At 42.1% G+C, this 22520-nt stretch overlaps 1 protein-coding gene across 1 annotated transcript; it reads right to left on the bottom strand.

The window, feature by feature from the left end:
• Nucleotides 1–16228: 16228 nt before the first annotated feature.
• LOC141134243 (olfactory receptor 5G29-like) lies at nucleotides 16229–17077 on the bottom strand. Its single transcript, XM_073623820.1, has one exon. It carries the CDS (start codon nucleotides 17075–17077, stop codon nucleotides 16229–16231), a length of 849 nt encoding a protein of 282 aa, XP_073479921.1.
• Between the last annotated feature and the right edge of the window lie 5443 nt (nucleotides 17078–22520).

Here is a 22520-nt window from a genome sequence, read left to right as displayed (position 1 = left end):
ATTGATTGGTTTGCGCAAAAGTTATAGCGTCTACAAAATAGGGGATAGTTTTATGGCATTTTTATTATTATTTTTTTTTAGTAGTAATGGCGGCGATCTGCGATTTTTATCATGACTGCGACATTATGGCGGACCGGACACTTTTGACACTATTTTGGGACCATTGTCATTTATACAGTGATCAGTGCTATAAAAATGCATTGATTACTGTGTAAATGACACTGGCAGTGGAGGGATTAACCACTAGGGGCCGGTGAAGGGGTTAAGTGTGTCCTAGGGAGTGATTCTAACTGTGGGGGGATGGGTTACAACACATATGACAGCGATCACTGCTCCCAATAACAGAGAGCTGTGATCTCTGTCCTGTCACTAGGCAGAATGAGGAAATGCTTTGTTTACAAAAGAATCTCCCCATTCTACCTCTCCGTGACACGATCGCAGGCACCCGGAGGACATCGAGTCTGCGGGACCCGCGGTTAAAAGGGACACACCTGTACACTCTTTTTGCCCACCAGTGCCATTCTGTATATCGGCATGCGCTGGTCAGGAAGCGAAGCCTACTTTTCTGCATATGTTATGTGATCATGCTTTACCATTGTTTCAATTCTGTTTTGTTCATATTGTCAGTTTTGTTTACAGATTTAACAAAAAATTCTTCAAGTTGCCTCTCATCTTTTAAAAACCTCTCTCTATTGGTGTTCTAGGGAAATAGTCAGCAAGTTTTGTTAGGAAAACTAGCAGAGCAGGAAATGGAGGGCCACCAATTCATCCTAATATATATATATATATATATATATATATATATATATATATATATATATATATATATATATATATATAATACTAGAAGTATGCTATAGGCCCCCTAACCTGAGGGGGGGGGAGACGGACCTCCTATCACAATTTGGATTAACAGCAAGAATGGGAAGTGTTACCATAATGGGGGATTTTAATTATCGAGACAGACTGAAGGAGGGAACCATGCATTCGTCTAAGGCTCGTCAGTTCTTAAATGTCTTGGAGGGCAATTTTATGGGTCAGATGGTAGACGCACCAACTAGAAATAAAGCATTACCGGCTGCTGATTACCACAATACAGACCTGATCACGAATGTGGAAATACGGGGCAATTTAAGAAACAGCGATCACAGGTCAATTGGCTTCAGTATAAATCACACAAATAGGAAACATAAAGGAAATTCAAAAACACTGAATTTCAAAAGAGCCAATTTCCCTAAACTACGAACCTTGCTAGAAGATATAAGTTGGGATAAAATCTTAGGAACAAAGAACACAGAGGAGAGATGGGTTTGCTTTAAGAACATATTAAATAAGGGCATTAGCCAGTGCATCCCATTGGGTTATACATTTAAAAGAGCAAACAAAAGTCCTGGATGGCTTAACTCCAATGTAAAAATGCATATAAAAGCAAAAGGGAAGGCCTTCAAAAAATACAAGGTTGGGGGATCATCATCAGTATTCAGACTTTATAAAGAATGCAACAAGAAATGTAAGGGTGCAATTAGGGCGGCTAAGATAGAACACGAAAGACACATAGCAGAGGAGAGACAAAAAAATCCCAAGAAATTCTTTAAGTACAGTGGGGACGGAAACTATTCAGACCCCCTTAAATTTTTCACTCTTTGTTATATTGCAGCCATTTTCTAAACTCATTTAAGATAATTTTTTTCCTCATTAATGTACACACAGCACCCCATATTGACAGAAAAACACAGAATTGTTGACATTTTTGCAGATTTATTAAAAAAGAAAAACTGAAATATCACAGGGTCCTAAGTATTCAGACCCTTTGCTGTGACACTCAATGGACAGGTGCTGTCCATTTCTTCTGATCATCCTTGAGATGGTTCTACACCTTAATTTGAGTCCAGCTGTGTTTGATTATACTGATTGGACTTGATTAGGAAAGCCACGCACCTGTCTATATAAGACCTTACAGCTCACAGTGCATGTCAGAGCAAATGAGAATCATGAGGTCAAAGGAACTGCCTGAAGAGCTCAGAGACAGAATTGTGGCAAGGCACAGACCTGGCCAAGGTTACAAAAAATTTCTGCTGCACTTAAGGTTCCTAAGAGCACACTGGCCTCCATGGAAGATGTTTGGGATGACCAGAACCCTTCCTAGAGCTGGCCGTCTGGCCAAACTGAGCTATTGGGGAGAAGAGTCTTGGTGAGGGAGGTAAAGAAGAACCCAAAGATCACTGTGGCTGAGCTCCAGAGATGCAGTTGGGAGATGGGAGAAAGTTATAGAAAGACAACCATCACTGCAGCCCTCCACCATTTGGGGCTTTATGGCAGAGTGGCCCGACGGAAGCCTCTCCTCAGTGCAAGACACATGAAAGACCGCATGAAGTTTGCTAAAAAACACCTGAAGGACTCCAAAATGGTGAGAAATAAGATTCTTTGGTCTGATGAGACCAAGATAGAACTTTTTGGCCTTTATTCTAAGCGGTATGTGTGGAGAAAACCAGGCACTGCTCATCACCTGTCCAATACAGTCCCAACAATGAAGCATGGTGGTGGCAGCATCATGCTGTGTTGGTGTCTTTTAGCTGCAGGGACAGGACGACTGGTTGCAATCGAGGGAAAGATGAATGCGGCCAAGTACAGGGATATCATGGATGAAAACCTTCTCCAGAGTGCTCAGGACCTCAGACTGGGCCAAAGGTTTACCTTCCAACAAGACAATGTCCCTAAGCACACAGCTAAAATAACGAAGGAGTGGCTTCACAACAACTCCGTGACTGTTCTTCAATGGCCCAGCCAGAGCCCTGACTTAAACCCAATTGAGCATCTCTGGAGAGACCTAAAAATGACTGTCCACCAATGTTTACTATCCAACCTGACAGGACTGGAGAGGATCTGCACGGAGGAGTGGCAGAGGATCCCCAAATCCAGGTGTGAAAAAACGTGTTGCATCTTTCCCAAAAAGACTCATGGCTGTAATAAATCAAAAGGGTGCTTCTACTAAATACTGAACAAAGGGTCTGAATACTTAGGACCATGTGATATTTCAGTTTTTCTTTTTTAATAAATCTGTAAAAATGTCAAAAATTCTGTGTTTTTATGTCAATATGGGGAGCTGTGTGTACATTAATGAGGAAAATTAACTTAAATGATTTTAGCAAATGGCTGCAATATAACAAAGAGTGAAAAATGTAAGGGACTCTGAATACTTTTCGTCCCCACTGTATGTAAACAGTAAAAAAGGGTGGACAGACCATATTGGCCCCATAAACAATAAGGTGGGACATCTGGTAGACATGTGCGCCTTCAATAAATTTGTTGTGTTCCAATCCGTTATGTAGTAGAATTAATTAGTATTTCGTAATTAGTGCCCGAAATTTCATATGAAATACGCACGAATGTACGGATCGTTAACTTTTCAGAACAATTACGATTGTTCGTTATGATGAATTTATCATTATGAGGGGCTCCCACCATCCCTGTGCTGTGCTGACTTCCTGGGTTTTTAATTTTTAGGTTAATTAACTTTTCGTAACAATTACGAATGTTCGTTAGGAATTTGGATCCGAAATTCGTAAATTAAATTTTGTATTTCGTACAAAATTCGGAAGCATAGCAAATCATATTTTGGATCCTCCCGAATGTAAGAATTTACAGAAATTCGTATGAATTTTCGATTTGTACGAGACTAATCGCACATGTCTAACATCTGGTTACAAAGGATGGGGAGATGACAAAGGTATAGAATGTATTCTTCTCCGCAGTCTTCACGAGGGTATCAGGGGGCTTCAGTAACCAAAACTGCAGTGTCCTCGTGACACATCACAGGAAGCACCTCAATGGCTAATAGAGGACAGAATTAGAATTAAACTTGGAAACTTAACATTAATAAATCTCCGGGACCTGATGGCTTGCACCCTAGGGTACTTAGGGAACTCAGTCAAGTAATTGCCAGACCATTGTTCCTAATTTTTACTGACAGTCTACTGATTGGAATGGTACCAGTGGATTGGAGAAAAGCCAATGTAGCACCAATATTTTAAAAGGGCCCAAAATACATCCCTGGGGATTACAGACCAGTTAGCCTAACATCAATAGTATGTAAACTCTTGGAGGGGATGATAAGGGACTATATACAAGATTTTAGTAATGTAGACAGTATCATTAGCAGTAATCAGCATGGATTCATGAAGAATCGTTCTTGCCAAACCAATCTATTAACCTTCTATGAGGAGGTGAGTTGCCATCTAGATAAAGGAAGGCCCGTAGACATGGTGTATCTGGATTTTGCAAAAGCATTTGACACAGTTCCCCATAAACGTTTACTGTACAAAATATGGTCCGTTGGCATGGACCATAGGGTGAGTACATGGATTGAAAACTGGCTACAAGGGCGTGTTCAGAGGGTGGTGATAAATGGGGAGTACTCAGAATGGTCAGGGGTGGGTAGTGGGGCCCCCCAGGGTTCTGTGCTGGGACCAGTCCTATTTAATTTGTTCATAAACGACCTGGAGGATGGGATAAACAGTTCAACCTCCGTATTTGCGGACAATAGTAAGCTAAGCAGGGCAATAACTTCTCCGCAGGATACGGAAACCTTGCAAGAAGATCTGAACAAATTAATGGGGTGGGCAACTACATGGCAAATGAGGTTTAATGTAGAAAAATGTAAAATAATGCATTTGGGTGGCAAAAATATGAATGCAATCTATACACTGGGGGGGAGAACCTCTGGGGGAATCTAGAATGGAAAAGGACCTGGGGGTCCTAGTAGATGATAGGCTCAGCAATGGCATGCAATGCCAAGCTGCTGCTAACAAAGCAAATAGAATATTGGCATGCATTAAAAAGGGGATCAACTCCAGAGATAAAACGATAATTCTCCCGCTCTACAAGACTCTGGTCCGGCCGCACCTGGAGTATGATGTCCAGTTCTGGGCACCAGTCCTCCGGAAGAATGTACTGGAAATGGAGCGAGTAAAAAAGAAGGGCAACAAAGCCAATAAAGAGTCTGGAGGATATTAGTTATGAGGAAAGGTTGCGAGCACTGAACTTATTCTCTCTGGAGAAGAGACGCTTGAGAGGGGATATGATTTCAATTTTGAAATACCGTACTGGTGACCCCACAATAGGTATAAAACTTTTTTGCGGAAGGGAGTTTAACAAGACACGTGGCCACTCATTAAAATTAGAAGAAAGGTAGAGGGTTCTTTACTGTAAGAGCAGTAAGGGTGTGGAATTCGACCACAACATACAGGAATATAAAATGTAATACTGACATATAATCACACACATAGGTTGGACTTGATGGACTTGTGTCTTTTTTCAACCTCACCTACTATGTAACTATGTAAAAGATGGCTAATGCATTATAGACAACATATGTTATGTTAGACACCATTACACATCCAATATCCTTTCATAAGTATATAACAAATTGTTGCCTTCCAGAATTGGAGAAGTTAAGAGGAATCTTTAACACAGTTCTTAAATCCAGATGTGAACACTCAACTTTATCTATCAACTCAATTTTACGATTCCATCTTTGTATTGTATTTTATTTTGTTAGGCCAGATGCCACCAACTGTCATGTAAAAATGATCTGGGTAGCTGTATAGCTGCCCAATTACATTTACATTGCAGGTAGTGTGGTCCTCCCCAAGGTTCCTGAACTCTCCTGCTCCTCCCAGGAGCCCAAGACCACATAAGATACTTTAAAGTGTTACTAAACCTACAACAGTAAAATCACTATGTATATGCAGTAAAGCATGTTTGTTGTACTCACTGGGGCACCTAAGGTGTTAATCCTCTGCATTGAGTATAAAGGCTGTTTGATCATGTCTTCTCTGATCCTCCCCTTCTTCTACTGTCCCCAATATATTTCCTGATAATACAGAGCCAGGGGGCAGGTTGCACATGCTCAGTTTGCTGTGTATTGCTAGAGAGTTTTTTTTTTTTTTTCTTGGGAGAGTGCATGTGATCAGCACAGGGCCAAGCAGCATCCTGCATCCTGATAGGACAGTCAGTGCAGAATTAAAACTCATTCTACAAGCTTTAACCAGAAACTCACAGAAGTCACAACTGCTATATACTGCTGATGAGAAAAGGTATTTGGCAGTTTATTTTTACTAAAACTATTGCATTTCCATATTCTGTGCACTGTGGGAGATCAGATATAGTGAATGCAGGGTCCTGGGTTTAGTAACACTTTAAGGATGGTGAACAGGAGGCGATGAAGGAATTTCTGTTCCCCAATATCTTCTGCTGAAAATGAAGCTGAAAGTGCTCAGTTCTGAGTGTTCCCTATTTCATAACTGTAGCAGCCAGAGAAGTAACTAATCAAACACAATCTATGCATGATTAGCTACAGTGGAGGGCAGGGAAGATTTTGGAGGTCTAATAGAGCCCCCAAAAGCTCTTTATAAAGGACCTGTCACCTGCCCAATTCTATCACCTAGGGGGTTTGTTAGCCCTCTTGTGATAGTAATAAAGTTAAATAAAAAAAAAAAAAAATTACACCAAAATGTATTAAACAAAAAAAAGAAAAAGAAGACATAAAGTGGTTGTAGACCCTTATGATCCACTTTTTACTATAGGTAAGCCTATAATAAAGCTTACCTGTAGCTACCCCGGATATTTCCTAAACCTGCACGATTTAGAAGCTATCCCCTGTATCAGCATGTGCCGACGTCATCGACACATGTGCACTGAAGCAATGGCTCGTTCGTGCCGTTGCTTCAGCTAGTGTGCTGTTACCAGTGGCTCCCGCGCACATGCGTGGGGGTGACGTCATCACGGCTCCATCTAGATCAAGGGAAACTCTCAGATACAAACACCATATCGATTTACAAAGAACAGAGAGAAGATCCAGGCTAAAAGTACAACAATTAACAAACATCAATAAATGTGGATAGATATAAAAAAAAAACCTTCAGCTGGCATGAGGACACTCAGAGGTGGGAAACATTTTGGAGTAAAAAACCCTTTCTCAAATGAAACAGCCAGTCACTTACCACCAGGGAACATCTTCAGTTGCCTTGTCTAGGCAATCACATGTTAGCCAGAACCAGCATCTTCAGGCATACCTCCCAAAAAGGAAGATCCCTGCTTCCTTCTAATCCCTAGTGCCATAGCCCTGGAGAGAGAAAGACTGATCCTACAACAGCATCCTCAAAGGGTAGAAGTCTAGGAGGGAAGATAGACTATAGGAAATGTCTAATATGGAACGGTTCTCCAGTACACCTAACCGGGCCTCCTAAGCCTGCTGATTGATGAGGCCATTATATATTCAAAATACAGAACACCACCTAATACACACAACCTGCTGGGTCATGATGTTCTCAGAGGGAGGAGCTAAGGCAGGGGAAGAGTAGTGATGGGCTAATCTACTTGGGATCAACTTATAGGCACACGTGTTAACCGCTTAAGGACCAGCCGCCATCATTATACTGCGGCAGGTTGGCTCTCCTGCGTGAATCGCCACAGGTGTACATCGTCCGCTTTAAGAGCGATAGGGGCGCACCCCCGTCACGACACCGGAGCTGATGCGTGCGCCCACGATGTCCACCAGCCACCCGCGACCGCTCCACAGAGAGCCAAAACGGGGACCTGTCAATGTAAACAGACAGATGCCCGCTCTGAAAGGGGAGCAGAGAGATCTGCTGTTCCTAGTGATTAGGAACAGCAATATGTCTCCTCCTCCAGTCAGCCCCATCCCCCCACAGTTAGAAACACCTCCCAGGGAACACATTTAACCCCTTGATCGCCCCCTAGTGTTAACCCCTTCCCTGCCAGTGACATTTACACAGTAATCAGTGCATTTTTATATCACTGATCGCTGTGTAAATGTCAATGGTCCCAAAAATGTGTCAAAAGTGTCCGATCTGTCTGCCGTAATGTCGCAGTCCCGCTAAAAATCACAGATCGCCACCATTACTAGTAAAAAAAAAGTGCCATAAATCTATCCCATATTTTGTAGACGCTATAACTTTTCCGCAAATCAATCAATATACGCTTATTGCAATTTTTTTACCAAAAATATGTTGAAGATTACATATTGCCCTAAACTGATGAATACATTTTGTTACTTTTTGTGGATATTTATTATAGCAAAAATTTAAAAAAAATAATATTTTTTTCAAAATTGTCATCTTTTTTTGTTTATAGCACAAAAAATAAAAACCGCAGAGGTGATCAAATACCACCAAAAGAAAGTTCTATTTGTGGGGGAAAAAGGACATCAATTTTGTTTTGGGTACAACGTTGCACTACCGCGTAATTGTCAGTTAAAGTGACACAGTGCCGTATCTCAAAAAATGGCATGGTCATTAAGGTGGTAAATGCTTCTGGTTCTTAGGTGGTTAAACACTGCCAAAAATCCACAGTGACTTTTTAAAGCAAACCCTATTCAAACAAATTGAAAGTAAATCTTAAAAATCAATACAAAAATATTATCAGGGAAGAAATTGTCAAACATAGGACAAGGGGAACTAAGAACTGCTGGGGGGACATGTGACTGGTTTGAAGGTTTGAACCCAGGACCCAACCAAGCCTCGATTGTTGGGGGGGGTATATATAGACAGAGATAGTGGCATTAGTGGAAGGCATAGTGGCAGGAATAGACATTTTATGGGCAGGAATAGTGGTCAACATCATTGCCAAAATATGGCGCTGGCTGTATTTAATCGGTGATGTCAACCACTATCCTCGCCACTTCAAGATCACAGCTTGGGGAACTGTCATTAGCATGCTGTAGCCAACAATTGTGAATGAGTCAGCACGTTTTTGATTTGGTGGGTCAGCTGGCATTGTTCTTGATTGACGTGAGTCTACATAAATGAACAATATTCTTGTCAATGGACATTAACCAAGGGAGTTTTTCTTTTTAGTTTTTCTTATAAAATGAATTGCGAACTATATACTATGCATGTTTTTTTCTCAATAAAGAACTTTATTGCAGGTTAGTGCAGGTTTTAATTATTGATTTTGGTGGGACCCCACTTGTTTCATTTTTTTTTAACATTTTCTGCTTTAGGATGTGCTGCAGCAAAAAAAATGATTTCTACTTGCGACTATTAAGCGGAAAATGTTGTACGATCTGTCGTACGATATTCAGATCGTGTGTACTGGCCATTAGGTTTATTTTGTGAATCAAGACCTTAGTCTTTACTAAAGGCAAATAGACTGCTTACTTTGCAAGGGAAGTTGCACTGTGGAATGATATTTGACCCGGAGTTTAGGAAATGTACAGTACTTTTGACCATCTCCCTTGTATTGGGGGTATTTGGGAGGGAATCTTTAATCTGGCTTTCGTTTGCTTTGGTGGTGATTTTTGTGGGGTGAGTGGTTACGTCTATGTGGTCTGTAGTGGAGATTCTGCTCACTTACAATGTATCAGTCTATGTCATTAAGCTTAATAATAATGATATTTGTCCTAACAACTTTCTCTTTTTGCATTGTCTAGTTTGTTATACCAACCTTTCTCTGAATTGCACATCTCCTGAAGAAGCAATCAGTGAAACATGTTGGGCTAGTGTGCAATCCTCTCATTTCTGGTTTGAACCTACATATTTTATAACCACCTTGTTATTGTTATTACTGTGAAAATCTTCATGTTCTTTGTAACAAACTTGTTTTTAAACCATTTTTTTTTATAAATAAAATACATTTTTTAACTCTAAATCATAAGTTTTGTTGGCACCGTAAAAGTCCCTTCAATTTTGCTCTTTTCATCCTACAGTATGTTACTTTGCAAAGAATACTCAATCACATGCAAGGAAGATAAAAAAAAAACTATTTGCTTACACATTATTGGATAATAGAATTTAATATAGCTTCTGTTCATTCACAAAGCTTTGGGGAAAGTCCCCGTACAAAGTGCAGCTTCCCTTGCAAAGTGAGCACTCAATTTTGCCTTTAGTAGATAAGCCTCTATGTCACATGATCAGAAAACAGTTTGATTGGCGCTCTATTGTTAGTGGGCATTGACACTATCAGTGACAGTTTGCTTTGACAACTCCCAGCAATGCAATTATTGACTGGCAACTGTCAAAGTAGGGACATGGGTTAACCTTTCAATTGCACAGAGCATAGTGCAGAAGAATGTTATTCTACATGTAGCGCTGGTAGATTTGCAATCTACCGCATGTTAGGTAAATTTAGTAATTTGTGCGTTAGGAAGGTTAAGTTTGCCTCTGTTCCAGCTTGGCTGACGTTGTGTGTGCTTCCGTGCTGACCGGTGGGTGTCGCTGTTACCACTGGTTAGTGTTGGAAAGGCAACGTGTTGAAGCGTATGGATGCTCTTCTGTCCCGGAGCCAACTCAGTGGAGGTGGTCCCCCGAGTTGCATTCTGGGCGAGGGTATTTATGGGACAGACGCCATGTTTTGGGGTTCATTTTCAGCTACCTGCTGGCCCTCCTGGCCGACAGGTATGTGCTAAGGAGCTACCTCGTGGTCCTCCATTCGGGAGGCCCATGATACTGCGGCGCAGGGGTGGGTCCAGAGGCTTGTCTGGGGCCTACCACCGTGGCCGAGGAATGGTCCTGAGCTGTCGGTCCTGTGTGACAAAGCTGGACAACCGAGGAGATCCCAGGGGATGACCCGTCTTGGAGAGATCGCGCAGAGTGCTGGTCTATAGAGGGGCCTGGTGACTCGGTTGGAGGATGTATCCGAAAGTAACTATACAGCATAGTATTGCCGGGTTGGCTTAAAGGTTCAAGCACTGTGACTGACATTCACTACAGAAAATCTAATACATCCTGTGGCAGAGGATCATGTGGGTTTTGTTCCCAAACAAGTCTGTGGCAGAGACTTTGATTCGTGCTGCGTACTGGCTGCTAGACCGGTGAGAGAGGCCTATCCAGACGAGCAAGGAGTGTGTCCCACGAGGGGAGCGCATTCCATATAGTATCTGAATTCTACCAGGACATTTGTCAAAAGAACCCTACAAGAGGATATTTGAGTTTCTTCTGCAAATTTCCTTTCCACCTCTTTTTCCTGCTATTTCCTAAGTCGTTTGTTTAATAAAGCATTGAAAACATACTCCAGTGTTGGTGCGTGTGTCGTCCAGAAGTAAACTCAACGGAACCCTAGATCCGGTGGCGGTGAAAGAGAGGGAAGCAGAGTGAAGGTAACAGACCCGCTTAAACCAGCAGCTCCACCGTGAGTTATTGCTACATGTGGGGGCGTCGTCCGGGATTTGTTGACCGTCGATTCTCGCAACCCAGTGGAGTGTTTTACCGGGAGTTTACGGAGAGAGCTGGACTTTAAAAAAAAAAAAAAATCTTTTCAGGAAGAGGAAAGGTTAAACTGCAGGACTTTGCTTCTGGGTGCGTAGACGTCGGGTGTCAGTGAAAGGCCTGGGAGCTACGTGACTGGAAGAACAAGTGGGAGGAGTTACCCTACTTGCTACCGCGTGGGACGCGTGTATGTGTTTGGCGCCAGAGGGAAAGAGGAGCCTCGTGATCGTGCTGAAAAGATCAGAGTGTGGCCATGTCTTTTCCGGCGTTGCGATCGGTTATGGGACTGGGAATGTTCCCTACAAGCACCGTGATGAATACTGTGCTATCTGGAACTCTGCTTACAGATACTGGAGTTCGATTGAAGCCGCAGGGGAGGTTTGTCCTGTATACCTCAGGAGATGTTGAGGGACTGGGCATGATCTGCCATCGATGCAAAGGATTGGCCGTGCATATTCGTCAATTCGGCCAATGTCTGCAATGTGGAGAATACTTGTTTGTGGTGGAGCAACCTACCATGCCGCCCTGTGCTTATCGGATGGATTAGCCAACAGGTATCGCCACAGTAGAAGCTGCTATTGCTACGGAAAGAGAGCGACAGGCCGCCACTTTGCCTGTTGTTGCTGACAATGTTCCAAAAGGAGACACTGCTGCTGCTGTCTCATCAGGGGACATTACTTTGCTTTCTGAGTCCACTACGCCTACTCCTGTGGTGCCTACTCAGAGGAAGGTGGGCTATGTGAAGGCTTTCCGCGGCCGTGGTCGAGGCCTACCCCAGAGGTTACCTGAACCGGAGCTACCAGAGTCTACATCAGGAACAGGTAAGCCACTGGTGGGGAATGTGTTCGGGACTGTGAATAAATATTTGCCGGCGGAAGAGTTGAGAGATTCAGAAATAGAATCCATGTCGGATCTTTCCTGTGATGATGACTTATTTGAGGCTATGTCACAAGAGCTATTGTGGTCACAAAGTCAGGATGTTGCCTCCGCAATAACTTTCCCTGAATGGACTGCCCTGAGTTCTGGGAAGACGGCACTCTGTGTGGAGACACACAGTGCTGTCGCTGGGACTTTACCAAAAAATTACTAGTTCACTACAGACACCAGCTGGGTCTATGGTGAGAAAGTCATTGAATTCCTGTATACCGCCTGGTATGGGGAGAGACAGATCATTGCCAAAACTTGCTCGCTTACAGAGGATGCTAAACAAGCGTGTGGCAGCAGAGTATGGTTTGGAGTTCCCCTACGTGCCCCAGGATATCATGCAGGAGATTGAAGCTAATCGGGAACTTTGGTACAGTGAAGCTGTTTGGGACTATTTGTCTGTACCTAAGCCCTTCAGAAAGACTGGATGTTCTGTCAGGATGGATGAACATTTTAACGGATGCTTTGTACATTGGAATTTCAGTCGGCACATCTATGCTGACAAAGTGGTAATCTGCAGACTGGGAAAGGACAATGTTGTATACTTTATTACCACTGTGGATAAAAGAGGGAAAATCGTTGACTTTGCCAGATCCCCGGTTTTACTGGTAACTATGGACAATAGAACTCTGAAGTTACTTAGCTAGATAGTGTCAGGGTAAAGAGATCTGCGTGGTCAAGATCTACAGATTCTGTTCAGTGTTTAAATCCAAGGACTTCTTTTTTGCTAGCCGGATTTCTTTTATAAGAGAAAAATGTATGCAGGGATGGACTCCTAAAGAATATTTTTTTGGTATAGATTATGGGAAGACAGTTTCATTTTTAAATGAGGCTTTGCTCCTACTGTTGTATAGGATGTACATATGTGTGTTTAACTATGTTTCCTTTTCAGGGATCATCGGATCATATATAGAGCTGGGAGGCTTTTGAGCTAGTTAGATAGTGAGGTTGTGTACAATTATACTGTGCTTTGTTTGCGGCTGTAAACATAATGTTTTATAGATATAAGTCTTATAATGTCTTTAAACTGTCCTTTCTCTCTCTTTGTCTATCCAAAGTTATAAGAAACTCAAATGATTACTCTCAGGCTTGAGAGTTATTGTTACTGTTTTTGGACAGACGTTGCGGACAATGTCTACTGTAGTGGGGGGAGTATGTAGCGCTGGTAGATTTGCAATCTACCGCATGTTAGGTAAATTTAGTAATTTGTGCATTAGGAAGGTTAAGTTTGCCTCTGTTCCAGCTTGGCTGACGTTGTGTGTGCTTCCGTGCTGACCGGTGGGTGTCGCTGTTACCACTGGTTAGTGTTGGAAAGGCAACGTGTTGAAGCGTATGGATGCTCTTCTGTCCTGGAGACAACTCGGTGGAGGTGGTCCTCCGAGTTGCATTCTGGGCGAGGGTATTTATGGGACAGACACCATGTTTTGGGGTTCGTTTTCAGCCACCTGCTGGCCCTCCTGGCCGACAGGTATGCGTTAAGGAGCTACCTCGTGGTCCTCCATTCCGGAGGCCCATGATACTGCGGCGCAGGGGTGGGTCCAGAGGCTTGTCTGGGGCCTACCACCGCGGCCGAGGAATGGTCCTGAGCTGTCGGTCCTGTGAGACGAAGCTGGACAACCGAGGAGATCCCAGGGGAGGACCCGTCTTGGAGAGTTCGTGCAGAGTGCTGGTCTATAGAGGGGCCTGGTGACTCGGTTGGAGGACGTATCCAAAAGTAACTATACAGCATAGTGTTGCTGGGTTGGCTTAAAGGTTCAAGCACTGTGACTGACATTCACTACAGAAAATCTGATACATCCTGTGGCAGAGGATCATGCGGGTTTTGTTCCCAAACAAGTCTGTGGCAGAGACTTTGATTCGTGCTGCGTACTGGCTGCTAGACCGGTGAGAGAGGCCTATCCAGACGAGCAAGGAGTGTGTCCCACGAGGGGAGTGCATTCCATATAGTATCTGAATTCTACCAGGACATTTGTCAAAAGAACCCTACAAGAGGATATTTGAGTTTCTTCTGCAAGTTTCCTTTCCACCTCTTTCCTGCTATTTCCTAAGTCGTTTGTTTAATAAAGCATTGAAAACATACTCCAGTGTTACTGCGTGTGTCGTCCAGAAGTAAACTCAACGGAACCCTAGACCCGGTGGCGGTGAAACAGAGGGAAGCAGGGTGAAGGTAACAGACCCGCTTAAACCAGCAGCTCCACCGTGCGTTATTGCTACATACAGATTGTGGGCTAGAAAGGGTTAATAAATTAGTGATTTATCAGATAGGTAAACAGACAAGTTGAAGACCATATGACTTACTTGGTATAAAATATTGTTATACTCATATATAACAGCACAAAAATGTAAAAAATGTGTTCTCCACAAAGTATCAGACCAAATTCCTCTTTTGTCTTCCTTAGGAAATCTTACAAACTCACAATAAGGATATTCTGTAAAGTAACGCTATGGTTAAAACAACTATATTAGTTGGAACTCAATTAGCGAGAAATACTATATTGCATGTATGTATTTGTGCAATATGGAATTTATTTAGAATTTAAAGGTTTTTTTTTCCCAATTCGTCAAAGTGATTTTAATCAGCTGTGTACCTACGACATAATCTTACAAAACCTCAACAAAGTACTTACTTCTTTCAACGATGTGATTTTTGCCTGTGAATCTCAGCTGTCCCTTTGGTTCTTGATGTGTATTTTGGAAGCAGCTGCTTTGTAAAATAAATCATTCGATAACAAGATCTAATTCATTTCTTCCCAACCTTTTGTTAACTATTTTTCTTCTGATTTTTTTCCTTTTTTTTAACCATTGATATTTCAACTTTTTATTGTTTTTTTATCTTGTTAGTTAAGTTTTTTAGTGTCACTTAAAAAAAAAGAATTAATTAGATTCATAAGGAATACAACGATGTAAGAGATAAAATGGTCGAAGATAATTGTGAAAAATATTTCACTTAAATTTTCTTTAGAGTTGTATTTCAAACATATAAACAAAGCATTTTCTTGTTCAAATTATTTATTGGGAAAGAAGAGTTTATTTAAACAACATGTAGGTTAAAGTGATACTAGAAACTTTTTTCATTTAAAAATACCAAACATGTTATACTTACCTGCCCTGTGTAGTGGTTTTGCACAGAGCAGCCCGGATCCTCCTCTTCTCGGGTCCCTCGCTGTGCCCCTGGCCCCTCCCTCCTGCCCCCAGAGCAACCAGCTTGCACTGGAGGCACCCGAGCCTGAGCCACTGCTCTGTGTGTCCATTCAGACATGGAGCCGCGGTTTGGCCCCACCCCCTCGATCTCCTCATTGGTTTAATGACTCTGATTGACAGCAGCGGGAGCCACTGGCCCCATGCTGCTGTCTCAAGCCAATGATGAGGGAGAGTCCTGGGCAGCTGAGACTCTCCTGCAACATTGCTGGATCGTGATGGGCTCAGGTAAATATTAGGAGGGCTGCTGCACACAGTAGGTTTTTATATCCTAATGTATACAATGCATTGAGATGAAAAAAACCTTCTGACAACCACTTTAAGAAACCATTGTGAGATATACGAGAATAACAAAAAATTGTACAAGACAAGATGCACAACTAAACTGTAAACAATTTAGAACTGGGGGTGCAAAAAGATATTCAGAACTGTGGGTATCAGGCAATACAAAACTACACTAGTCTGGGGCAGAGGATCTTGTTACTTAGGTAGCTATAGGATCTCCCAGTGGATTCAGTATGATTTACTGCACACCAATAGGGTGCCTGATGAGGCGTACACACTTTCGGACTTTCAGACTTTCCAACTTGTTGTTGGAAAGTCTGATCGTGTCTACACAAGTCCGTCGCACAAAAGCTCACGCATGCTTGGAATCAAGCAGAAGAGCCGCACTGGCTATTGAACTTCCTTTTTCTCGGCTTGACGTACGTGTTGTACATCACCGCGTTCTTGACATTCGGAATTTCCGACAACATTTGTGTGACCGTGTGTATGCAAGACAAGTTTAAGCCAAAAACCTTCGGAAAAAAAATCCACGTTTTTGTTGTCGGAAAGTCTGATCGTGTGTACGCGGCATAAGGGTAACAAGGTCCAACATCTGCTCAATCCATGATAGTCTGTGATAAACAAAACATTTTTAAAGCTTTCTTAATCTCTTGGCTTCTAAGACCATAGATAATAGGGTTCAACAAGGGGGTTAACACAGTATAAGCCAAGGACAGAATTTTTTTAATGTTAACAAATGTTCCCATACTTGGAATAATGTAAATACAAAATAGAGTCCCATAAAAAATAATTACCACACTTAAGTGGGAGCTGCATGTAGAGAAGGTCTTCTGCCTGCCATCCTTAGATTGTATGTTCAGAATGGCAAAAATAATGTAAGCATAAGATATTATAATTATACAAGATGGAATGATAATGATTGGTGTACTTAGTAAAAGGACCTCCAATTTAACAATATAAGTATCTGAGCAAGAAATTTCTAGTAAAGGTCCCAGGTCACAGAAGAAATGGTCAATATTATTTGATCGACAGAACTGTAACTGAGATAATGATATGGTGTCAACTAAAACCACAGACAGACTTAAAAGGCAGCACATTGCAACTAGTTTCAGACAAACCTGATTATTCATTAAGGCAGAATAATGCAACGGCTTACAGATGGCCAAATATCTGTCATAGCACATCACCGTAAGAAGAAAACATTCATATGTTTCTGAGAAACCAAAAAAATAAAACTGGATGATGCAACCATTGAAGGTGATTTTTCCACCATCATTTAGTAATACATTTAGCATGTTTGGGGCAATAACTGTAGACAGTAATATATCATTTTTTGACAGCTGAGTAAGCAAAAAGTACATAGGAGATTGTAGATTCTGGCTGGAGAACACAAGTATGATAATTAGGAAATTCCATAAAATTGTTAAAGGGTAAATGACAAGCATGATGAAGAAAATTAGAATATTAACGTTTTTGCTGAATCTAAATCCCAAAAGAATGAATTCATTAAATGTTTGGTTGTTACCTGTTTTGATGGAAAAAATACATTAAAAGATGTAAACGTTATATCTAGATACAGTGCCTTGCAAAAGTATTCACCCCCCCTTGGCTTTTTACCTATTTTGTTACATTACAGCCTTTAGTTCAATGTTTGTTTTTTTTTTAATCTGAATTATATGTGATGGATCAGAACACAATAGTCTAAGTTGGTGAAGTGAAATTAGAAAAATATATACTATTTTTCAGAAACAAAAAAAATGATAATTGGCATGGTATGTATTCACCCCCTGTGTTACGAAGCCCATAAAAAGCTCTGGTGCAACCAATTAACTCTCCAAACAAGTAAGGGACGATGTTGTTGAGAAGTACAAGTCAGGGTTAGGTTATAAAAAAATATCCAAATCTTTGATGATCCCTAGGAGCACCATCAAATCTATCAGAACCAAATGGAAAGAACATGGCACAACAGCAAACCTGCCAAGAGACGGCCGCACACCAAAACTCACGGACCAGGCAAGGAGGGCATTAATCAGAGAGGCAGCACAGAGACTTAAGATAACCCTGGAGGAGCTGCAGAGTTACTCAGCAGAGACTGGAGTATCTGTACATAGGACGACAATAAGCCGTACGCTCCATAGAGTTGGGCTTTATGGCAGAGTGGCCAGAAGAAAGCCATTACTTTCAGCAAAAAACAAAATGGCACGTTTTGAGGTTGCAAAAAGGCATGTGGGAGACTCCCAAAATGTATGGAGGAAGGTGCTCTGGTCTGATGAGACTAAAATTTAACTTTTTGTCCATCAAAGAAAACGCTATGTCTGGCACAAACCAACACATCACATCACCCAAAGAACACCATCCCCACAGTGAAACATGGTGGTGGCAGCATCATGCTGTGGGGATGTTTTTCAGCAGTCGGGACTGGGAAACTGGTCAGAGTTGAGGGAGGGATGGATGGTGCTAAATACAGGGATATTCTTGAGCAAAACCTGTACCACTCTGTGTGTGATTTGAGGCTAGGACAGAGGTTCACCTTCCAGCAGGACAATGACCCCAAACACACTGCTAAAGTAACACTTGAGTGGTTTTAGGGGAAACATGTACATGTGTTGGAATGGCCTAGTCAAAGCCCAGACCTCAATCCAATAGAAAATCTGTGGTCAGACATAAAGATTGATGTTCGCAAGCGTAAAACATCCAACTTGAAGAAGCCGAAGCAGTTTTGCAAGGAGGAATGGGCAAAAATCCCAGTGGTAAAATGTGGCAAGCTCATCGAGACTTATCCAAAGTGACTTGGAGCTGTGATAGCCGCAAAAGATGGCTCTACAAGGTATTGACTTTAGGGGGGTAAATAGTTATGCACACCCTCATTTTCTGTTATTTTGTCCTATTTGTTGTTAGCTTCACAATAAAAAAAAAACATCTTCAATGTTGTGGGCAGGTTCTGTAAATTAAATGATGCAAATTCTCAAACAATCCATGTTAATTCTAGGTTGTGAGGCAACAAAACACGAAAAATGCCAAGGGGGTGAATACTTTTGCAAGGCACTGTATATATATATCTATATACACTATCTCACAAAAGTTAGTACACCCCTCACATTTTTGTAAATGTTTTATTATATCTTTTCATGTGACAACACTGAAGAAATGACATTTTGCTACAATGTAAAGTAGTGAGTGCACAGCTTGTAAGTGTAAATTTGCTGTCCCCTCAAAATAACTCAACACACAGCCATTAATGTCTAAACCTCTGGTAACAAAAGTGAGTACACCCCTAAGTGAAAATGTCCAAATTGGGCCCAATTAGCAATTTTCCCTCCCCTGTGTCATGTGACTCGTTAGTGTTACAAGGTCTCAGGTGTGAATGGGGAGCAGATGTGTTAAATTTGGTGTTATCACTCTCACTCTCTCATACTGGTCACTGGAAGTTCATCCCCTGATGAAGCCACGTGACCCGTGACGCCACACGCAGGGACAGGCACCTCCCACTGTCAGCAGTGTACGAGCTCGCTGCTCGTCTGGATACACTGTACCCTCTGTTACTTCACTGTGTGAGTACCCCGTTTTTGTTATTTATAAACAAAGCCCTAATACCCGTAAATACTACACTATATGGCATCTTTGTCTCTCCTTTGGTCATGATGTTCCCCATGGATCTGAGGTTTTATGTATGACAGCCCGAGACTCAGGACCTCTCCCCACAGGAGACACCACAAGCGCTGATTGCTCTATGCTGTAGCCTCAGTGTAGTGAGGTAAGGGGCCACTATCTACCATTATAGGATTGTTGCATGGAGAGGACTACGCTATACACTTCACATTCACCACTCTTCTAAGCAAGTGATGCTAAAAACCAGCTGCTGCCTGCACCATTTCACTGTTTGTCACGACCAATGAAGCATTGGAGCTGTTTGTTGCTGCACAAAGTAACTTTTTTATTGAACTGTAATATTGCATTTATACAACTGTGAGCACTCATTGTTGGCACTGGACACTTTACTGCACGTTTCACAGTTATTGTGATGTCTTTGGACATACATTGTAACATTGTACCTTTTGGCTGAATTTGCTTTTATGTGATCAATCCTTTAGTGATTTATTTTTGCTGCACATATCACGTTTTTATTGAATTGCATTATTGCTTTTATATAACTGTGAGTATTTACTGTTGGCACTGGACACTTTATTCCTTTTGTCACAGACATTGTGATTTTTTTTTGGGCATCCATTGTCACATTGCACTTTTTGGTATAATTTACGTAATAGATTTACTCTTTTGACATTTATTTTTGCACCATAGGCGAAGTGTTTACATTGTTGATTACATACACTTATGTTGTTATTTAGCATATAGTTTCAATTTAGGACCATCTAGTTGAGTCTGGCTTCTTTTACCTTTTTTATTTATATATTTGTTTGAGCACAGCGCAGTGTTACACCTTCGGATTGTTTGAGGCTACTACCACATACTATATCGAGTGCAGGAGATAAGCCCCCACCTAAGTAAATCGTAGCATGTTTGCACCTATGTATTGGAGCCTATTTTAGGATTAGCGCAGCACCATTCCCACTTGTCAGCTTACATGGCACCTCATGGCAAAGAACTTTCTGAGGATCTGAAAAAAGAATTGTTGCTCTACATAAAGATGGCCTAGGCCAGTGATGGCGAACCTTGGCACCCCAGATGCTTTGGAACTACATTTCTCATGATGCTCAACTACACTGCAGAGTGTTCAAAAACATTTGGGGTGCCAAGGTTCGCCATCACTGGCCTAGGCTATAAGAAGATTGCCAAGACCCTGAAACTGAGCTGCAGCACGGTGGCCAAGACCATACAGTGGTTTAACAGGACAGATTACACTCAGAACAGGCCTTGCCATGGTCGACCAAAGGAGTTGAGCGCACGTGCTCAGCTTCATATCCAGAGGTTGTCTTTGGGAAATAGACATATGAGTGCTGCCAGCATTGCTGCAGAGGTTGAAGGGGTGGGGGGTCAGCCTGTCAGTGCTCAGACCATACGCCGCACACTGCATCAAATTGGTCTCCATGGCTGTCATCCCAGAAGGAAGCATCTTCTAAAGATGATGAACAAGAAAACCCACAAACAGTTTGCTGAAGACAAGCAGAAAAGGACATGGATTACTGGAACCATGTCCTGTGGTCTGATGAGACTAAGATAAACTTATTTGGTTCAGATGGTGTCAAGCATGTGTGGTGGCAACCAGGTGAAGAGTACAAAGACAAGTGTGTCTTGCCTACAGTCAAGCATGGTGGTGGGAGTGTCATGGTCTGGGGCTGCATGAGTGCTGCCTGCACTGGGGAGTTACAGTTCACTGAGGGAACCATGAATGCCAACATGTACTGTGACATACTGAAGCAAAGCATGATCCCCTCCCTTCGGAGACTGTGCCGTAGGGCAGTATTCCAACATGATAACGACCCCAAACACACCTCCAAGACGACCACTGCCTTGCTAAAGAAGCTGAGGGTAAAGGTGATGGACTGGCCAAGCATGCATCCAGACCTTAACCCTATTGAGCATCTGTGGGGCATCCTAAAACGGAAGGTGGAGGAGCGCAAGGTCTCTAACATCCACCAGCTCCGTGATGTCATCGTGGAGGAGTGGAAGAGGACTCCAGTGGCACCTTGTGAAGCTCTGGTGAACCCAAGAGGGTTAAGGCAGTGCTGGAAAATAATGGTGGCCACACAAAATGTTGACTGTGTGGGCCCAATTTGGACATTTTCACTTAGGGGTGTACTCACTTTTGTTTCCAGTGGTTTAGACATTAATGGCTTTGTGATGAGTTATTTTGAGGGCACAGCAAATTTACACTGTTATACAAGCTGTACACTCATTACTTTACATTGTAGCAAAGTGTAATTTCTTCAGTGTTGTTGCATGAAAAGATACAATAAAATATTTACAAAAATGTGAGGGGTGTACTCACTTTTATGAGATACTGTATATAGATACATAGATATATCTATATATAGATATAGATATATTATATTACCAAAATTATTGGGATGCCTTCCTTTACACACACATGAATTTTGATGGCATACCAGTCTTAGTCCAGGGGGTTCAATATTGAGTTGGCCCACCCTTTGCAGCTATAATAGCTTCAACTCTTCTGAGAAGGCTGTCCACAAGGTTTAGAAGTGTGTATATGGGAATGTTTGACCATTCTTCCAGAAGCGCATTTGTGAGGTCAGGCATTGATGTTGAACAAAAATGCCTGGCTTGCAGTCTTCGCTCTAATTCATCCCAAAGGTGTTCTACCGGGTTAAGGTCAGGCTGTGCAGGCCATTCAAGTTCCTCCACCCCAAACTTGCTCATCCATGTCTTTATAAACCTTGCTTTGTGTACTGGTTCAAATCATTTGGTGGAGGGGGATTATGGTGTGGAGTTGTTTTTCAGGGGTTGGGCTTGGCCCCTTAGTTCCAGTGAAGGGAACTCTTAAGGCATCAGCATACCAAGACATTTTGGACAATTTCATGCTCCCAACTTTGTGGGAACAGTTTGTGGATGACCCCTTCCTGTTCCAACATGACCGCACACCAGTGCACAAATCAAGGTCCATAAGGTTATGGATGAGGGAGTTTCCATGTATTCTGGACTGTGTTTTACAAAAAAAAGAAGAAGCTGACCATTTGCCAGCAATTTAAACTGTACCATTTTTCTTTCCTTTGTAAATGTCATTTTTGCTGTAGTACATCCGACAGCATAAATACAAAATTGCATTAGGGTGCTTCAATGCCCTTAAAAATTTTATCCACTTGCTGGTCACCCTATAACAGTTTTATTGCTACAGGGCAGCCTCAGTGCACAGGATCACATACAGTCAGGTCCATAAATATTGGGACATCGACACAATTCGAATCTTTT

Source organism: Aquarana catesbeiana, linkage group LG03 (assembly GCF_042186555.1).
Source record: "Aquarana catesbeiana isolate 2022-GZ linkage group LG03, ASM4218655v1, whole genome shotgun sequence".
Lineage (NCBI taxonomy): Eukaryota > Metazoa > Chordata > Amphibia > Anura > Ranidae > Aquarana > Aquarana catesbeiana.
This window is presented reverse-complemented; position numbering and strand designations above follow the sequence as displayed.